At 40.4% G+C, this 16,992-nt stretch overlaps 2 protein-coding genes across 3 annotated transcripts in view; one reads left to right on the forward strand and one right to left on the reverse strand.

Annotated features, from left to right (window-relative positions):
* Positions 1–35: 35 nt before the first annotated feature.
* Positions 36–11,310, reverse strand: LOC101851274 (thiamin pyrophosphokinase 1). The gene is made up of 7 exons (XM_005101631.3): positions 11,169–11,310; positions 6,901–6,972; positions 4,607–4,749; positions 4,183–4,272; positions 2,724–2,870; positions 2,420–2,531; positions 36–1,081 (listed from the first exon to the last, which is right to left on the reverse strand). Exons 1-7 carry the CDS (start codon positions 11,209–11,211, stop codon positions 963–965), a joined length of 726 nt encoding a protein of 241 aa, XP_005101688.1. The 5' UTR covers positions 11,212–11,310; the 3' UTR covers positions 36–962.
* Positions 11,311–11,572: 262 nt separating this feature from the next.
* The window catches only part of LOC101851744 (origin recognition complex subunit 2), a 41,300-nt gene continuing 35,880 nt past the window's right edge, over positions 11,573–16,992 (forward strand). For both annotated transcript variants that reach the window (XM_005101633.3, XM_013084423.2), the window contains exons 1-4: positions 11,573–11,871; positions 14,275–14,379; positions 15,246–15,332; positions 15,833–15,982. In XM_005101633.3, coding sequence (XP_005101690.1) covers positions 11,754–11,871; positions 14,275–14,379; positions 15,246–15,332; positions 15,833–15,982 — 460 coding nt within the window. In that variant the 5' untranslated portion in view covers positions 11,573–11,753. The remainder of the gene's footprint in view (positions 11,872–14,274; positions 14,380–15,245; positions 15,333–15,832; positions 15,983–16,992) is intronic.

Here is a 16,992-nt window from a genome sequence, read left to right on the forward strand (position 1 = left end):
CTACAACACAGTGCAATAACCCGTCATCATAATGGTGCATAATATTTTTTTTTAATATAGAAACTTCCTGAGAGCACTGAATCAATGGTAGACTTATGTAACAAGTCCTTTCCATTGTTTTGGTAAACGCGAGTAACAAGATCTCAAGAACAAAATCACAGATTTTAAAGACGAGAGTAAAAAAAAGCGCTCTTATTCCTGTACTCCCCTTCCACCCCATCCAACAGCCAAAGATAATACTTTTACTATTAATGGTACACAGGGCTGCTTATTTCTACCGATTTTTTCAGTATGTACCAGTTTTGGACCTGCTTTAATCATCATACTAAAGGAGGTGCCTAAACTACCAAATTTACAATGGGCACCGAGATTAGAATCAAAGTTTATAAATGTTTACAAAAACGTTATATCATATCATCAACATTGCTCACCTTCACAATATTCGCACACACATAAAATAAGATATATAAAGTATAATTTCTTAATAATATTTCTAGAAGCTAGCTCTGCTTGATGGCAACTACTTGTACCTGGGTAAAGTTTATCCTTTTCGTCCCCTTCTTTATCTGTACTATTTGATTTTAGGCCAAAGTTACAAAAATTTACCCTGAATCTACCTCAAATGGGAACTTAGGCAGCACTGAGAACAATTCAAAGTGGATAGGCAAAGTTAATGTGAAGAGGGGAGGTGAGGGAAGAGTTGTTATCTTTAATTTTCTTACTGTCCTGTTCAATGTAATCCAAATTAAACCAGAGAGAGGAAGTGGGAAGAGAGAGAGAGAGAGGGGGGGGGGGAAGGATCACTATGTTTTTTTATTTTATTGTAAAGCACACTGAGCACTTTCCTCGTGGAAATATGCTATATAAAATGTATATTTGTAATCTACTATCATTACTAAGGGAAAAGGAGGGGTGTTTGTGTGTGTGTCCACTGAACACTTTTGTCCAGCAGCTTGGCCCTCTCATTCCTGCTTGTAGCCCATGACCCACAGAAGAGGCTGGTCAGTTGAGACGGTCACTGTTGGGCTGGCCAGCGAGTTGGACGTGCTGATGAGCTCTCCGAACCTCATACTGTCCTTGTCTGAGGAAGAAACCACTTACAGTCAGAAACAGATAACACAAACATCTCAAACTTGAAATCACTGAGGACTCATATAATATGCCATTCTCTGACTTAATAACTATAATATGTGAGGCAGCGTGGTGAAATCAAGTGCTCGTTAAATAGTGTAATCAAGGAAACCGGCATTTTTCTGGCTGTTGGGAAAAGTTTTTTAAATGTTCTTTTTTTGGCTCAACACCTTTTATACCCCTTTAAGAAAACATTTCTGTGTGGACTTTACATTGATAAACATTGCTCGAAGGCAAAGAACATGTAAATTTGAAGTTTCCAAAGACACTCAGGCTTTGGGAGTCACCAAACTTTGGCGGCCATTTTCTCTCTAGTTTTACACCAGGCGACCCCCACCTCCTTCAATCGCAAATATCTTGACTTCTATTCAAGATAGGTGGGTATTTTTTTTCGCCAAATGCAAGACAAGTGAATAACTCCAAATACCAAAAAATTTACAAGTGTTTGATTCCATCTTGTCATGACACATATATATTCTTTGTATTAGCAACATTGTTTTCTCAAATACAAGCCTAGATTTATTAAATATCTCGTCTAAAAAACCTGACCTAGAGCTAGTTTTTCCACACAATTGTTGTCATCTCAAATTCTTATTGCCCTGCCTGTACAATGGGAAACAACATACCCAGCCTTATTTAGAGTATTAGATAAAATGGCCCATCAGGCTCCCCCCCCCCCCTCCCCAAAAGAATGATACACACACTGCTACATAGTCAAACATTATATGCATAAAGCACTAAATCTTTCTTGGATTTGAATCTAGTCCTGTGAGGGCTGGAGCTGAATGGTGGGGTGTAATTGAAGTCAGACTATGTGGCACTGCCTTTGGCCATATGGAGTGTGAATTATGTTTATTTTTGTGAGCATATGTGCGTGTGTGTGGTTGATTGAATGTGAAGATAATAGATTGGAACTTGATTATGCAAATTATACAAGAGGGGTGTCTAGTTTTGGTTAAATCGTCATGATCGTAACCAGACTGATTCTGAAAGAGACCACAAATGATGGAAACTACCCACCGTCCTGGCTAGCAAAAACTGAGTGCAGCAAAAGTTGTTGGTTTTTTAAAATCTACGTCACGAAGAGGTGGAAACTGCTAGAGGGCCAATAGTTTCGGAAAACAACAAAAAAGTTATAGAAAAGCCTCAACACAAGAAATATAGATCTATACATTTAATGTCTAAGAAACATATACTGTATCTAAAGTCTAAGAAATGGACATTCAATATTTGTGGCCTCCTAAACAATCTGTTTGTCTCTACTGTCAGAGAAACGTTGAGGACTCACTCAGATTATACTTGAGCCCGGTGGTGGTCACCAGGTTGGCAGGCTGGCCTACCGGCACTAGACCACACCAGTCATCCTCCAGACCTGTGTCACAGTAGATAGTGTGCTCACCCTGTGGACAGAAAATTTGGACTGAGTTAAAGAGAAGAAAATAAATTTTACATATACATTAGAAGTCATCGAATATATCAGCTTATACTTTTATTTTACATATTTCATTTACTGGACTGAAGTGATAAAATTAGGTATTAATATTAATCATATTGCAAGCACACGTAAATGAAAAGATTTGACCACACTTGACCTTGTCCAGCAAACAGGCCATTGAACCTTCAGACAGGAGGATGGTGGGTTTTTTGCTGAGGCCGCGGGCTGTGTACAGGGTGTTGACATTAGCCAGTGTATGGTCAAAACGTCCGCCAAACGACCCCAAAGCAACAATTTGCTCCAACTGAAAACATTTAGAAATACAAAAGAAAAAAAAATTCGCTGTCAGTTATCTTCAAAAGGACAGAGTTGATTGCAACATTAGTGTTTGACAAGGCAGCACAAAGAAACTCATTCTCTCATTCCCCCCCCCCTCTCTCTCTCTCTCTCTCTCTCTCTCTCTCTCTCTCTTTCTCTCTCTCTCTCTCTCCCCCCCCCACACACACACTCCCTCTTTAAAAAATGTTCACCCACCCTCCCTTTCATTCATCAAGGGCACCCACAAAAATTACAATAAATATGATAAAAATGAGAGCTTTCAGTGTTCCAACAGACTGGCACACATCATACATTCGCACTTGAAACTCAACATTTTAACGACATAAACGAAATCCATGTCAGTCAAGTGTTCATAAACAACGGCACATACAAGCCTTAGAAGGAAAATGGAGAAGTAATCTATACTATATTATGTTATATTTCTGGTGGCTTAATCTTTGCATCACTTTTTAGAAGAAACAACAACCTTTTCAGACCTCCAAAACTTGAATAAAGGTAGAATTCAACATTCTTAAGAACATGATGGAGCCAGATTTTCATCGTTTTGAACTTGAGAAATGATCAAATTATAAATTTTGATCACTATATATCGTTATAAAGTACTCCCGAATAGAGTATGGTAATTGGTTTCTTATTCCACTTTTACTAACTTAAAAAAAATAATTTTGTTCAGTGTAGCTTCACAGCTGCACAGGTAAAAGCAAATGGGAATTCCTAATGCATACTTGACTTTCTGTGGATGCTTTGTACAGTTATAAATCTTAAAAGGAGAAGTTTTTAAAAAAATATTAAATTAACTCAACAAGTACAATGCATGTTGAGACATTTCATACAACAATTTGGTGTCTTCTCAAATGATCCAGCCTCTTGTGATTTCAAAATGTAATTTTTTTTCATCAACATAACACTTTTTAGAAAACTGAATAGAACAGAAAATTGTTTTTTGTGTATGTGTGTATGTGTGTGAATGGGTTAGTCAGGGGGGAGGGGGGGGTATTTTGTAATCAATACAGGCTTAAACAGGAAGAAAATGTGGATATAAAAGCAATGGTGTTGTGGGTTATTTAATAGATCAATTGAGAACAACTCTCAAAAGCTTGGTTCAAGAGTCTTTGAGTTTTCGCAAATTCTTCATTAGTTCTGTTTATGAGGAGTGAGTTGCAAAAGGCTATGAAATAATACAAAGTAGCTGACACTCCCACATTCTATACAAACAACAGTATGAGTAAAGGAAAAACAAGCAACACATGTATTTAATGTGACAAAACATGACCCACTGGAATTTGTCCGGTTTTCTCACACACAATCCGGAGACACTTAGTGAAGTCGGTCTCGTTCTGGTCGGGGGTCGGCAAGATCTCCACATTCTGTATAAGGACAAAAGCTTACAAGTAGAATTATTTATCATGACAAGCTGTGCCTGGAAATGGAAGACAAACCATAGGCTGTGAGATCTTTCAGGGAGGACCTAAAGTACTTTAACAAAAACTGATATTTTAAGCATCCCTTTCAATACTAGAAAATCCTCTTTTAAATTATCTCTTTAGTACTAAAAGTAAAAGTCCTCTTGAATCCCTTTCAGTACTAAAACAAGTCCTCTTTTTGAAATCCCTTTTCAGTATTGAAAAATCCCTATTTTTAAAGAATTCCTTTAAGTTTGAGTACTAGACTAGAAAAGAATATTTGTTGACATTTTCTCACCCAATTGCGGTAATAGTCAAGACTGGCAGGAAGGGCAGAGTCAAAGTCACCAGAGATGACATCGGGGATAAATTCATCCTTCTGATCCCCACAATTCTTTAGCAATCTGTTCACTGCGCCATCCGTCACTGCCGTGAAGGCGCCTGTCCCGAAAACAAAACTTCCAGTTTGAGTCAAAATTACGCATTCAAACACACTAGCCGCTCATGACTTTTGATTGTTCAGGGAAAAGGAAGACGATAGACTCAAAGTCAAAGGAAAGTGGGATGGGAAACAAGTTGGGCTAACCAGTTGGTGGATCCTCCACCCCCCATCCCCCCAAAAAATGTGTGGTAAAGTACAATGGAGTCCATTTAAAATTAAACTGAACAGTACAGATAATCTAATAATGGCAGTAAACAGAAAAAAAAATAATATCTCCCCATTTTATCCTTCAATTTGGGCAGCTTTAAAGACACATTTAATGACATCCTTTTCATATTAGTAGATTCATGTTCGGTACAATGTTATGTAAATGACTATGTATCCACTTATGTATTATGCGAATTGCAATGTGTATATTATTCTATTACATAAAAAGGAGAAGATGGAGATGGACTGGGCATGTTCTGAGAAAAGAACCAGACTCTATTGTGAAGGCTGCCCTCCACTGGACACCCGAAGGACGTTGCAAAAGGGGCAGACCTAAAGTGACCTGGAGACGCACGGTGGAGTCTGAAATGAAGTCCTGGAATCATTCATGGGGGACGCTGACCAAGATGGCCAAAAACAGACAGAGCTGGAGATCCTTTGTTGCTGCCCTAAACGCCAGATGGCGTAATGGGTAGTAAGTAAGTAAGTATGTTTGTATGTGCTCATTTCGTAACAATGTGTAAGCGTGCGCGTGTGATAAGCAAGTAGATGTGTGTGTGTGTGTGTGTGTGTGTGTGCACGCGAGCGTGTTTGAGTCTGGCATGCATATTGCGGATGCGTGTGCATGTAATGTGTGCATGAGTGTCTGTGTGTGTGAGTGTGTGTGTTCGTGGGCGAATATTGTTCGTAAATGCATTTATGTAAAGCGCCAATAGCTGTGTTCACATGGGAGGGGGCGCTATAGAAATGATCTACATTATTATTATTATTACGTAAACAGAAAACCTAGCTAAATCGAAGAAAATCCTCAAAATTGAAATTTAGATTCTAAATACTGAAAAAAAGTAACAGTAAGAAAAAATACATAATGTAGGTGTCCAATTTTTTAGAGGAATGAAACAGTTTTTATCTCTCCTGGAAGACTATTTCCTCAGCTTTAAACAATAGAACAGCTTGCCAAAGAGATACTCCCCACATGGGAATCAAACTCAAGCCTTCTGGGAGTGACGGCAAAGAGCCTAACGTTCACCACAGATGTCAGTTAGGGAGGAGACATTTCTGTTAAGGTCTATACAAACACTGTAAAAGCAAAAATCAATATAAAACACAACCATATCACACAAAATTTACCACAAGTCAAAAAAGCAATTTCCATGTTCATGAGACCAAATGCAAAGACATTATTAGGCCTACTTTAAAAAACCTTGGACTATCTCTGGATCATGATACCAGAACATCAATAGACAGGCACGGATAGCATGAACAAAGGACACTCAAAATCACGGATAGCTGGTACAATCTGTCATTCCCCGACTGACATCTCTTTAATTTTTCGTTATTGGTTAATTCAAATTATGGATGTGTCTACCACATTTGTCAATCCCTGAAATATTTGAGTTATATATGCTCGACAGTCATGAGTATTTCTTTCTTGCTTATCACGAGTTAATAGGCAAGACCCTGTGCTTTAAAATGAGAAAAGTTGGTGCAAAATATCACAGACTACATGTCTGGAAAAGCAAAAAAGATATCGTAGCTGCTCTTGCTTCTTCATCTTGGCATTCACCTGTTCCATCTTACCCTAATATCAAAGGTGTGGCTGGAAAACAGCAGTAGGAAGGAGCCAGGAGTAGCAGTAGAAACAGTCAGGAGTAAGGGAGAGAAAAGAAGAAAGTCCGATGGGGGTGGGGAGAGAAAGTGGTGAGGAAAACAGATAACAGAACAAGACTGAAGAATGGGAAAGGAAAACAAAGAAGAAAGTTCTAAGGAAGAACATTTTTTCATCGATGGCAGGATTTGGCCCAGGGAACTTCTGGCTGAGAGGAGAACACCATACCTCTACACCACAAGAAGAGCCCACACAGCTCTTAATTTAAGCGTTTAAGTTAATAATTATAATACATAACCATAAACATATTAAAAAATAGAAAACAAGGACATACTTTTCTTCCACAATGCTGTCAACAGTGGCACATCAAGGGGTCGGTTGAGAATAATAAGGGCCAATTTTGTGCCTGAAAAAGTTAACATATTATATGTATATATTCATATTTCAAAACTAAAGATAAAATAACTGGAATGAATAAAGTACAGGTGCCAACTATGGCTGAAGGTTTACTGTGTGCTTGATCAAATGATGCAGCAGTCTTGCAGAGGTGATTCTATCTTTAAAGCCAAGACTAGTCAATTTCCCATCACTGTTCCAGTGCCAGACACCAACAATGTTCCCCAGGTGTGGTTGGTTTGCTATTCAAGGTCTTCTTTGCCATGTTCCTCGGCCACGGCCATCCTATCACTTGTTAACACCCACATACGTTTAAAAATGCTACTCTATTACTAAAGCAATTTTGGTATAAAAGTCAAAGTAAAATGATCAAACTTCATTGACCCATCTTTTATTCAGAACTAAAAAAGCCTGTTTGAAGAAGATTTAATTGCCAAACTTTGGAAGAAAGTAGAAAATAACATTCACCCACCCACCCAGCCATCTCTCTCTCTCTCTCTCTCTTTCCTCCTCTCTCTCTCTCCCTCTCCCCTCCTCTCTCTCTCTCTCTCTCTCTCTCTCTCTCTCTCTCTCTCTCTCTCTCTCAAATACTAAATCATTACCAATAGGCTGTGAAACTATCAGCTCCATAAATTTGCTGTCGTTCAAAGACTCAATCCAATTTCTTTCACAGTGATTTTATGGCACTCTTTACAATAAGAATTTTAATGTTCATTTAAACACAGTGTTGGTGATTTCTATTTCTTTGTCCAAAGTCAAAAGACATTAACCTCCTTCTCACTGATCTTTCCCTTCTAGAAAATTTCATTCTCATCCGACAAAATGTAAAATCTTTTCACTTAATTCACCAATTCACAACAGCCTGCAGCGTCTGCAGACGTTAACGCTTGTTTTTCTGACATTCTCTGGTTTTGGCCCTGAGAGTGCTGGATATCGATACTGACTCAAATGCTGGGTATCGATGTTTTAGCGAGAAAGCAAGGGAGGCGCTGCTATTTTTCAGTTCAAAATGAGCAGTAGTATTTCCCATGTTCTTAACCCCCCCCCGACCTTAGAAAAACATCGGGGGTTTCGGGAATTGAATTTAACCATAATTTGATGTTTTGCAATTCAATTAGGTCGCTGAGCGTCAAACATCATATCGACACGCGCATCAAAAAGTAATCGTTTAGAACTAGAAGTAACCATCTGTGAAGCCAAAACCCACACTCCATAGATCTAGTTATCATTGGGGCCAAAACTGGATTACTCAAGAAATGAGACAGTTCAGGATAGAGACCTACCCTTGTCCAGGCCCTACACTACATTTCATCTATTATTATGTCCAGACGCTTTAACTGTAAACTGTAAGACGTGATAAAAGATAAGTACTGAAGACAGTGTAGGCTGTATTGCAGGCCGTTGGGAAGGGTACGTGTGACTGCAAAAGAGTGGCAAGTTTTAGTATTTTAGTTATAGGCCACTTATATTCTCACCCCTGGTGAGAATAGCTCATGACCCGTTATTCTCACCCTCACCCCGATGTGAGCTTGAGGCGAGCCTTAATGATCTGGAAGAGGCTAGCCATAATGACAGCTAGACTGCTAGGGTACTTAATAATGATGGCTAGACTGACAAACAGCAAAATTTAGGCCTACTGAATGGTAAATAAATTTTTAGTTTCAATACCTAAAGTATTTGTATTTGAGACAAAACCAAAAGGTGCTTTACTGACACTGACAGTATGTATTTTAAACCTGAATAGACCTGTGTACTCAACAAGTTTCAAATAAGGCCTAAAATAAGTACGGTTAAAATGGCAGGCGAAAAGTACGGCTGGACAGCTAAAGGCTAGCCGTACTTAATAATGATGGTTGAATTGTAAATAAAATTTTAGTTTGCAATATATACCTAAAGTATTTGTATTCAGACGAAACCAAAAGGTGCCTGACTGACATGCATGTATTTTAAACCTGGATAATTACTAGATCTAATGAGACCTGTGTACTCAACAGGTTTCGATCAGCGGAGTGTCTACGTACACGGTAACCAGGCAAATAGCCTCAGTGTCTACGTACACGGTAACCGGCAACCGGTCACGTAATCTCAGTGTCATGTACACGGTAACCAGGCATGTAGCCTCAATATCTACGTACACGGTAACCGGCTACCGGGCATGTAGTCTCAGTTTCACCAGAGACTATATAAATTATAATTAAATACTCTCTTGTGTCACGTACACAGTAACCGGGCAGTTCAGAACTCCAAGTTCAGTTTCTGTCATCCAGTGTTGCCTTCATTCCCACCCCTCCCCCGACTGTACCTTTAAAAAAAATCAATGATCTCTCCCCCCACATTCCGGAGCCCTATACTTCGCAGCGCACAGACTTTGAAAGAACTTTGGTGACCCCAACCGGTACTCACAATGTGTCACACGCACAGGCTCACTGACCTGTCATGATGGCGAGCCCAGCAAGACACTTGTACAGTAGTCTCCGCCTAAACGCATGGTGCTCAGGAGGGCTCCTTAGCGTGTGTTTACACGGAGCGTGCGTTTACATGAACCTTTGCAAGGGGAGGAAGGGATGTGGTCATCTCAACTCCTTATTAACTCCAGTGACCTCCCTTGGAGGGAGTGGGTCATTTTGGCAGATAACGTGACGGCACGTGACTGTTTTGTTAAAGATTCCCCAACTGGGGTTAGGAATACAAAGGCGTTCAATGGGGGAGGGGTGGGGGGGGAGAGACAGACTCGTAATAAATTATATTATTATGCACAATAAACCTCGGGAACAGATAGCGTAAGAGGAAACTGTTGGCGATAGTCATAGAGACGACAGCCCAGCCACGTGGCTTTCCAAGCGACCACCCCCGACCGTAAATTCATGCAGAATCATTCTCTACATTCAGAGAAACATTTCTCTTGCGATTCGTTGAACAAGTACGTTATAAGTTCTTTGAGCGCAGCTGATTAGGCTTACTTAATCTTAAATCCTGTCTAGATCTAGATTCTAGTGCTTTACGGCATTTACGCGTATCGTGCATCAGGCCTAGATCTAACTAAACATTACATGCAGTCACTCAAACACCAGTCAAACCTTCTCTCAAAGATACATACATTTCCAGTGACCTATTAAAAACATTTCAGTCCCCCCAATCCCCCCCCCCCAACATTTCACCGACCAGACCTAGATCTATGTGTCTCTGTGGAAAGTTGGAAGTGAAAACGCTGTCTATCACTCTTTCTTAGGCTTGTCTTATACAGGTTGTAGTGAAAATTTCCTTGTCAAGCTTTACCTGTCGGTGTGTTTCGCAGATCGGAGCGTGCGTTTAGAGGGAGTGACCGTGCGTTTGTACGTCTTAATTATAGAGTAAAAAACCCGTCAGATGAAGGAAGCGTGCGTTTGAGCGGAGTGTGCTTTTGTATGGCGTGCGTTTAGGCGGAGACTACTGTAAGACTTTCTTTTTTTTTCAGCAAGTGACAGCACAGGACAAATATTGATTTATTTTCATTCCCGTTACCGTGTACGTAGATACAAAGACTAGGTGAGACTAGGTGTCCGGTTACCGTGTACGTAGATACTGAGACTAGGTGCCCAGTTACCGTGTACGTGTAGACACTCCGTTCGATCAATAGGGCCTAACCTAGATCGAAATACAGCTAAACTGGCAGGCTAGCTGTAGCCACTTCATTCTTAAAATTAGGCTACATCTAGATCTAGATCTATAATTGTGAGGACCCGTGTATGTATCAGCTGCGTTCTGCTCTCAACATTTTGTGTTTTTTGCGTGTGTGTGCTTTTTCTTCACTGTTGTTTGCTGTTCATTCATGGTGTGAAATGGCCTTCACCCAGCCCATTAAATTAACTAAACCTGAAACTTATCTCTACAACTTATAAGTGCTGTTCTGTGTGTGTCTGTGCTATAGACTAGAGGCCTACTGTACGTTAGCACACCCGGGGGGGGTGAGAATAGCGAGACAAAGGGCCATAGGCTGGTGAGAACAACACTTCCAACTCTAATAAGTTACAGTCAAACTCTGTGCTGTTCTGTTCGTGTCTGTGCTATAGGCCTACTGTACGTTAGCACACCCGAGGGGGGTGAGAATAGCGAGACAAAGGGCCATGCTATTCTCACTTATGAGATCACCACCACAGCCACAGCCACAGATCAGGCGTAACCTTGATGATTCTGAAAACAAACTTAAAAAAAATAATTAAGAATAACCTGAGTCTGGAAGTAGGCATGACAAAGGCCGGAGAACATTCATCTCTACAGACGGAAGCACAATCAGTGCCAATCACACATTCACAAGAACGTAAAAACGGTCTTGTAACCTGTTAAATGTCAGTGAGAAAGTGAAAGTAGTAACACAACTCTTCGTCTTCGGTCGCAGTTCATAATTTTATAAGAGTAGTATCCCTTGGTTATTGTTCTGTCGTTCTTTTCTAGCTTCGGTGTTTTTTTAAATGTTCATCTAAAAATTAAATTGTAGTAAACATGTATCTGTTCCACATCTCAACGAATCGAATAACCAATCGACCTGAAAACCCAGAAAACACCTAATTTTTTATAAGTTATCATATCTTGCTAATTGTTTTTGTTTTGCACCATCAAACACCAGCGAGCAAATTAATAGTAAGTGTTTTTCTGTGCGAAAGAGTTTCGGGTCCGGTCTTGGCCTGAGACCCGGGCTACTTGCCGAAACAAACGAGTTCTTATTTCGCGGGACAACAACAAAATAGCAGCTGTGCCGGCATTGACAAGAGACAGAGGAGGCCTACTGCTCATGGTACAACCAAAAACTTTGTTATGGAGGAAAAACGGAAAAAATCAATAAGGATAACTGAAGTTTCCGAAGATGCTGTTATTCAACATATCCTGCCTTTGAATGATTTGACTCGCGTCAAGAGGAGAGGACGAAACAGCGGTAAGCAAGTCACCCCCCCCCCCCCAATTAGCAAATTAGCCTCACTGAGAAACAGTGCATCATTCATTGTCAGGGAAGTCTCATATAGATCTAGCTGATAGCTACACATGTTAGTGCTCCACAGCTCTCCATCTCCCCTGTCGGCACATATGGCCTAACACAAACAGTTCAAACATTCATCTGGGTCGGGATTTCTTTCACATGATTGACAATGCGATTCACCAGGCCATCAGAAGAGGTAGACTCCACCATGGCAGCCACTACACAATGAAAGGATGGACTTTTGTAACAAGCGATCACCCCAACAAACACAATAAAGAAGAGACTTAACCCAAACCCTAACCTTGCCTCTACCCCTAGCCCTATCGCATAGTGGTCGTTCGTTAAGGCGCGAAGTCCTCCCCAATGAAAGCTCCACTTACTGAGGAGGAATTTCTGTGACAGCACCAAAAGCGGCAACAGCCCTCAGTCACCGCCAGAAGTACAAGAAGGCGCTTGTGGCACTGAAAACTTCAATGAGTTGCAACCATCATAATGTCCATATAACAATAACATGCCGACAGGGAAGATCTATGGAAAGCTGTGGAGAAGTGCAACTATACGCCGGAGAATAGCCATCTAACTGCTGTAGTCACAGTCAAGTCAGTGCTACTGGAAATTGAAGTGGTGTGCAAAATACACATATGCTGTGTAAAAAGGTCGTTTCGTTCAAATGATACACATACCGTACCTGTAGGCGTAGGCCTATTGTTTGATGAACAAGTTGCATTGCGGTGTAGTGCTAGCAGACCTGCCACTCATCCCGATTTAGTCGGGATATCCCGATTTTTTGCCCCAAATCTCAATCCTCCCGGTTTTCCCGATTTCGAGCGCGTGTATCCCGATTTTTTGTCCCAGTCTGCTGTTGTGCCGGATCTTTCTAAAAACTTACTCTACCTTCTCCTTTATCACGAGAAGCACCCGTTGAACCTTTTGTCAGTAGGAACTCGGAGCGCTATTTCCCGAAATGTCGATGCCGCATTTAGTAGTTGACTCGCCCCAAGTTGTGTGTGATCTTTGCCCGCACTCAGAATTCTCCGATGATAGCCTGGTAACTGTTACAATTTGGGACATACAAATAATCGATAATATTCGTAGTTCCGCTGTTACTTTCAAAACAAGCCTTGTCCGAGGTCTGGTAACTGCGCGATCACATCAGACACTAAGACGAGCGACAGTCTTTCTAACCCTTACACAACTACATGTAACTGCGCTGACAAGACAACCATACGGCCGTTGTCGTTGCTTTAGTCTGAACGCATTATGAGGGATAAGAGATTTGTTGGTACATTTGGTGGGTCGGCCGCCGTCGTTATCCTAGAAGTAGAACGACTGTCGCTCATCCGAGTGTTTTGTGTGAACGTGCAGTTAGTCGGACTCGTTAGTAAAATTGTTTCAATCGCGCATTCGCGTCACGAGACATATCATCGCCATGTGAGTTCTGCGTGTCGGGGACCGTCCGTTGACGGGGTCAACTTAAGTTCATGCATTTTGGGACTTATTGGTAGGGGTGGGGGGGGGGGGTATAGACACTTGGACTAAGAGTGCTTGACATGATGCTTCAGGATTTACCAAAAAAAACAAAAAAACTCGCACGTACGCTCGCACACACCCACGCACGCACGCGTGCACACACACACACACGCACAGGCACACACACAAACAGACAAAGACACACAGAGGGCATATAGCCAAGGAATTTATGGACACCCCTGGAAAAATTTTAAGTCAGCTTTGGCAGTCACCTTGGTGATTTGCTGTTGATCCCGATTTTTTTTCACCAAATCCTGATTTTTTCTCTCTGAGATCCTGATTTTGAGGTTTCATAAAGTGGCAGGTCTGGGCTAGGCGTTCTCTACTAGGCTAGGCCTAATGTTTATTTATGGCAACATGTGGACAAACAGACCTCCAGGCAACTTAATGTATCATTGTTCAGTAGCTTGAGTTGATTTAGAAACCAACCATGTTTAACAACAATCTAGACAGAGTAGAATGCTTTCACTTTTTCATCTGATCTATAGGTTGAATGACCAGTGATTTCTAAGGTGTTTTGTTGGGAGGTTTCGGTTTGATTATAATTAAAATGAGAGTATGATATTATGTTACATATATTTTAAATCATCTTTCTTGCTTTAGTGGACTCCCTGTAGAGGGCATTTGATCCTTCTCTTCTGCTCACTGCTGTTCTGTTTTGTTTTCTCTTTGTGAACTTTCTTTGCATTTTATTGTTTAGGTATATATTTTAGTCGTAGTGGATGTCTTGAGTATGAGAAATGAATACAGGAAATGAAATGCACAGTGGGAGTTATTCTACTTGCTGAAACAACTTCTGAAAAAAAATTTATATTTTCTGTTTGACAACAGGAGCCTCTAGTCAGGATCTTGTCTACACTGCCACAGAGTATAACGGTGACTCTGACAGCGATGAGGACGCTGAACTGAGCATTCCAAATGGTGTGCAACCAATGGGTATGGATGATCTGTTGAAATGTAACCAACCTCCGCTCCTCCTTCCCCCCTCTCCTCACACTCATACCCCCCTCCCTTCTCCTTACACATGCACACCAACCATACATGAATACTTGCTCTGTAAGTCCCACTTAATCATGGGTTGCGCCAGTTTACTACATGTAGTTTCTTCTGAGTAGGTTTCCGGACTCATTGACCAGACATCATTTATTTGAAATGCCCAGCTATATCTGATATATCATACTTAGTTTGCTCTACTACTGTTCTTAATCAAATAGTTACCTTAGTCCTCAAAAGGAACAGATCTGCGGTTTGTTAGTTTTTAGTTTATTTGGCGCCCGGTGCCTACTTTCTAATCTATTCTGTCTTTAATTTTTTCCCGTTACAAGTCTCTTCACCCCACTGGGAGGCAGTGTGATGATATGGTGTCAGGCCAAGGTCACGCTTAGTCAGTGATCCGATATTTTTGTGTATCAACACCAAAATGAAACCACCTTTCCCCCTCCTTCCCTTCACACACCTTATGACATCATAAAACGTGTAATCAACAGTTGGTCACATAGGTGTATTTTGTGATAATGGATATTGTTTCTCTTCTTTTTTCTGCTTTCTTATCAGTTTGCTTATTTTGGATTTTGACAATGGCTGGACTACTGTTGCAGCCGACCATGTCCATCGGAAAGCTAAACTATAAAAGAATTCTTTTACCGTACATTGTGAGTTATGAACTTATGAGTATGAGAGAGCGGACTCGAGGATCATGTGATATAAGCCTGCTGTAGCCGGAATCCTGTTGTTAATACTAAGACTGTTATAATTGAGACCCACTGTATTATATTATATCTATTTCTGGTTTTCTATTTCAGAGACTGAAATTGAAGAGAATGCCATGTTTGGTGGTGAGGTTTTTAGATTCCGCACGCAAAAAAAGTCTGGCCAGATGGTAATGAAAGGTTTGTACTTGAATTATTCTTGTAATGTAAGTTATTCTTTATTTAATCTATATTGAAACCACATATTCTGTTCTTCATCATGATATAAAATTATGCTGTTTTTCCACCATCAGTTTTGATAGACAGATTTGAGGATGAATATATCTTGTTTGTTTAGTCATGCAACTGTTAAAAAATTGTTGAGAATATTATCCTTTTCTTTTTTATAAACTGTGTCTCATTTCTAGCATGTTGAAAAGCTTCGAGGTTTCTGTGATGCAATTAGTAGCATCCAAGTACAAAGAGCAAAAGTCCAGGGTTTGGATTTGGTACAGGTCTTGATCTTTCTGGAATATTTCCTGGTGTCTTGTCAGCTGCCTCAGTGTAGGCTCCTGCATTGTGAGGACTTCTATTGTGTTTATTAGACAGGTACATTTCATTAAAAACAAAATTCTAAAAGTATGAATTGAAAATGCAGCAATATTTTCTCAACTGTGACTTGGTCTCTTCCCTTGCTACAGCTGAGGACTGTGTTTCTCCGAGAACTCCAGGGAAGAAAACACCGGGCCGGGGATCCAAGAGTGCAAAAAGTACACCCACTGATGGTGTTCTGCCGTCGAAAACACCCCCACGATCACAGAGGGTCACAGAAAAACAACAGTCTGCTGCAGGTGAGATTGAACTTGTAAACTCTCTTGTTAAATTTGGTATAGACTTTATTAAATTTGCCAGAACAATTTTGAAGATTTATATTTATATTGTGATAAGCATCACAGATTGCTGTGCCCCTGCCTTCTCCATAGGTGCCAATCAGAACCAAAAAACATACAGTTGAACCTGCACTAACAGTGTAACAGCCAACTGTATAAGCCAATTACCTTATGAACAGCCACTTTTTATTACCTCCTACGAGTGTGGGTTTTTTTTCATAATAATAACACTTTGTCCTCGACAGTCACAATGGGTGGCCGTCTTTGAAAGTTTCAACTGTATTAAATACATTCTTGAAAGTGAGTGGGAAAAGGGGTTTTTGGGGGTTGGGTTGGTTTGGGGTTGTTGTTTTTTTTGTATTGTAAAATACTTTCTGCTCAGCGCGAGCACTTGAGTCATTTTTGCTTTTTGAAAAGTCAGAAGTTGTGCATCTCTAATGAACTGTTTTTCCTTCACTAGTTGTCACAACCTACTTTTTATGTTGTGGCAGCCCCAGCAAAGACTTAATCATTACGCAGAAGTTTAGGGGTTTGATCTGGTGGTGTCTGAATGATGAATGAATCTTCTCATCCTTCCTGAATTATTTCCTCGAAGCCGAGTGTCGTGCTGGGAAACACAAACAGCCTTCAAAATACCATCAAACCTGATATCACAGCCAGCTGACCTAGACAATTGCCTGTACAAATGGCCACTTTCCACTTCCATGTTTTTGGGGAGGGTTATTATAATGGCACTCTCCAAGACATCCACCCGTCTGGGACATCCAGTTTTCTCCTTGAAAATAAAAGTGGCCCTCGTGGACAATTTTAATTGTAATTTATCTATGTCCGGAAATGTATTAAACTTCAACAATAGACTCATGGCAGTTTTTTTTATAATGTGAGTGATGCTTTTTTTAATACAATCCTTCAATTTTTGTAGCATTTTATGATTTTCATATTCTTCCTTTGACGCATTTCACAGTTTTTAA

The sequence above is a fragment of the Aplysia californica genome, unplaced genomic scaffold (assembly GCF_000002075.1).
Source record: "Aplysia californica isolate F4 #8 unplaced genomic scaffold, AplCal3.0 scaffold00292, whole genome shotgun sequence".
Classification (NCBI taxonomy): domain Eukaryota; kingdom Metazoa; phylum Mollusca; class Gastropoda; order Aplysiida; family Aplysiidae; genus Aplysia; species Aplysia californica.

What these genes read in the sequence shown, in the direction of transcription:
- LOC101851274 (XM_005101631.3), bottom strand. Translation starts at nt 11,211, where the DNA reads ATGAATGTTCTCCGGCCTTTGTCATGCCTACTTCCAGACTCAG. An exon ending in GACAGCATTGTGGAAGAAAA is followed by an intron (nt 4,750 to 6,900) that starts GTATGTCCTTGT and finishes TTTTCGGGACAG; the next exon opens with GCGCCTTCACGGCAGTGACG. An exon ending in TGGCCTGTTTGCTGGACAAG is followed by an intron (nt 2,532 to 2,723) that starts GTCAAGTGTGGT and finishes TTCTGTCCACAG; the next exon opens with GGTGAGCACACTATCTACTG.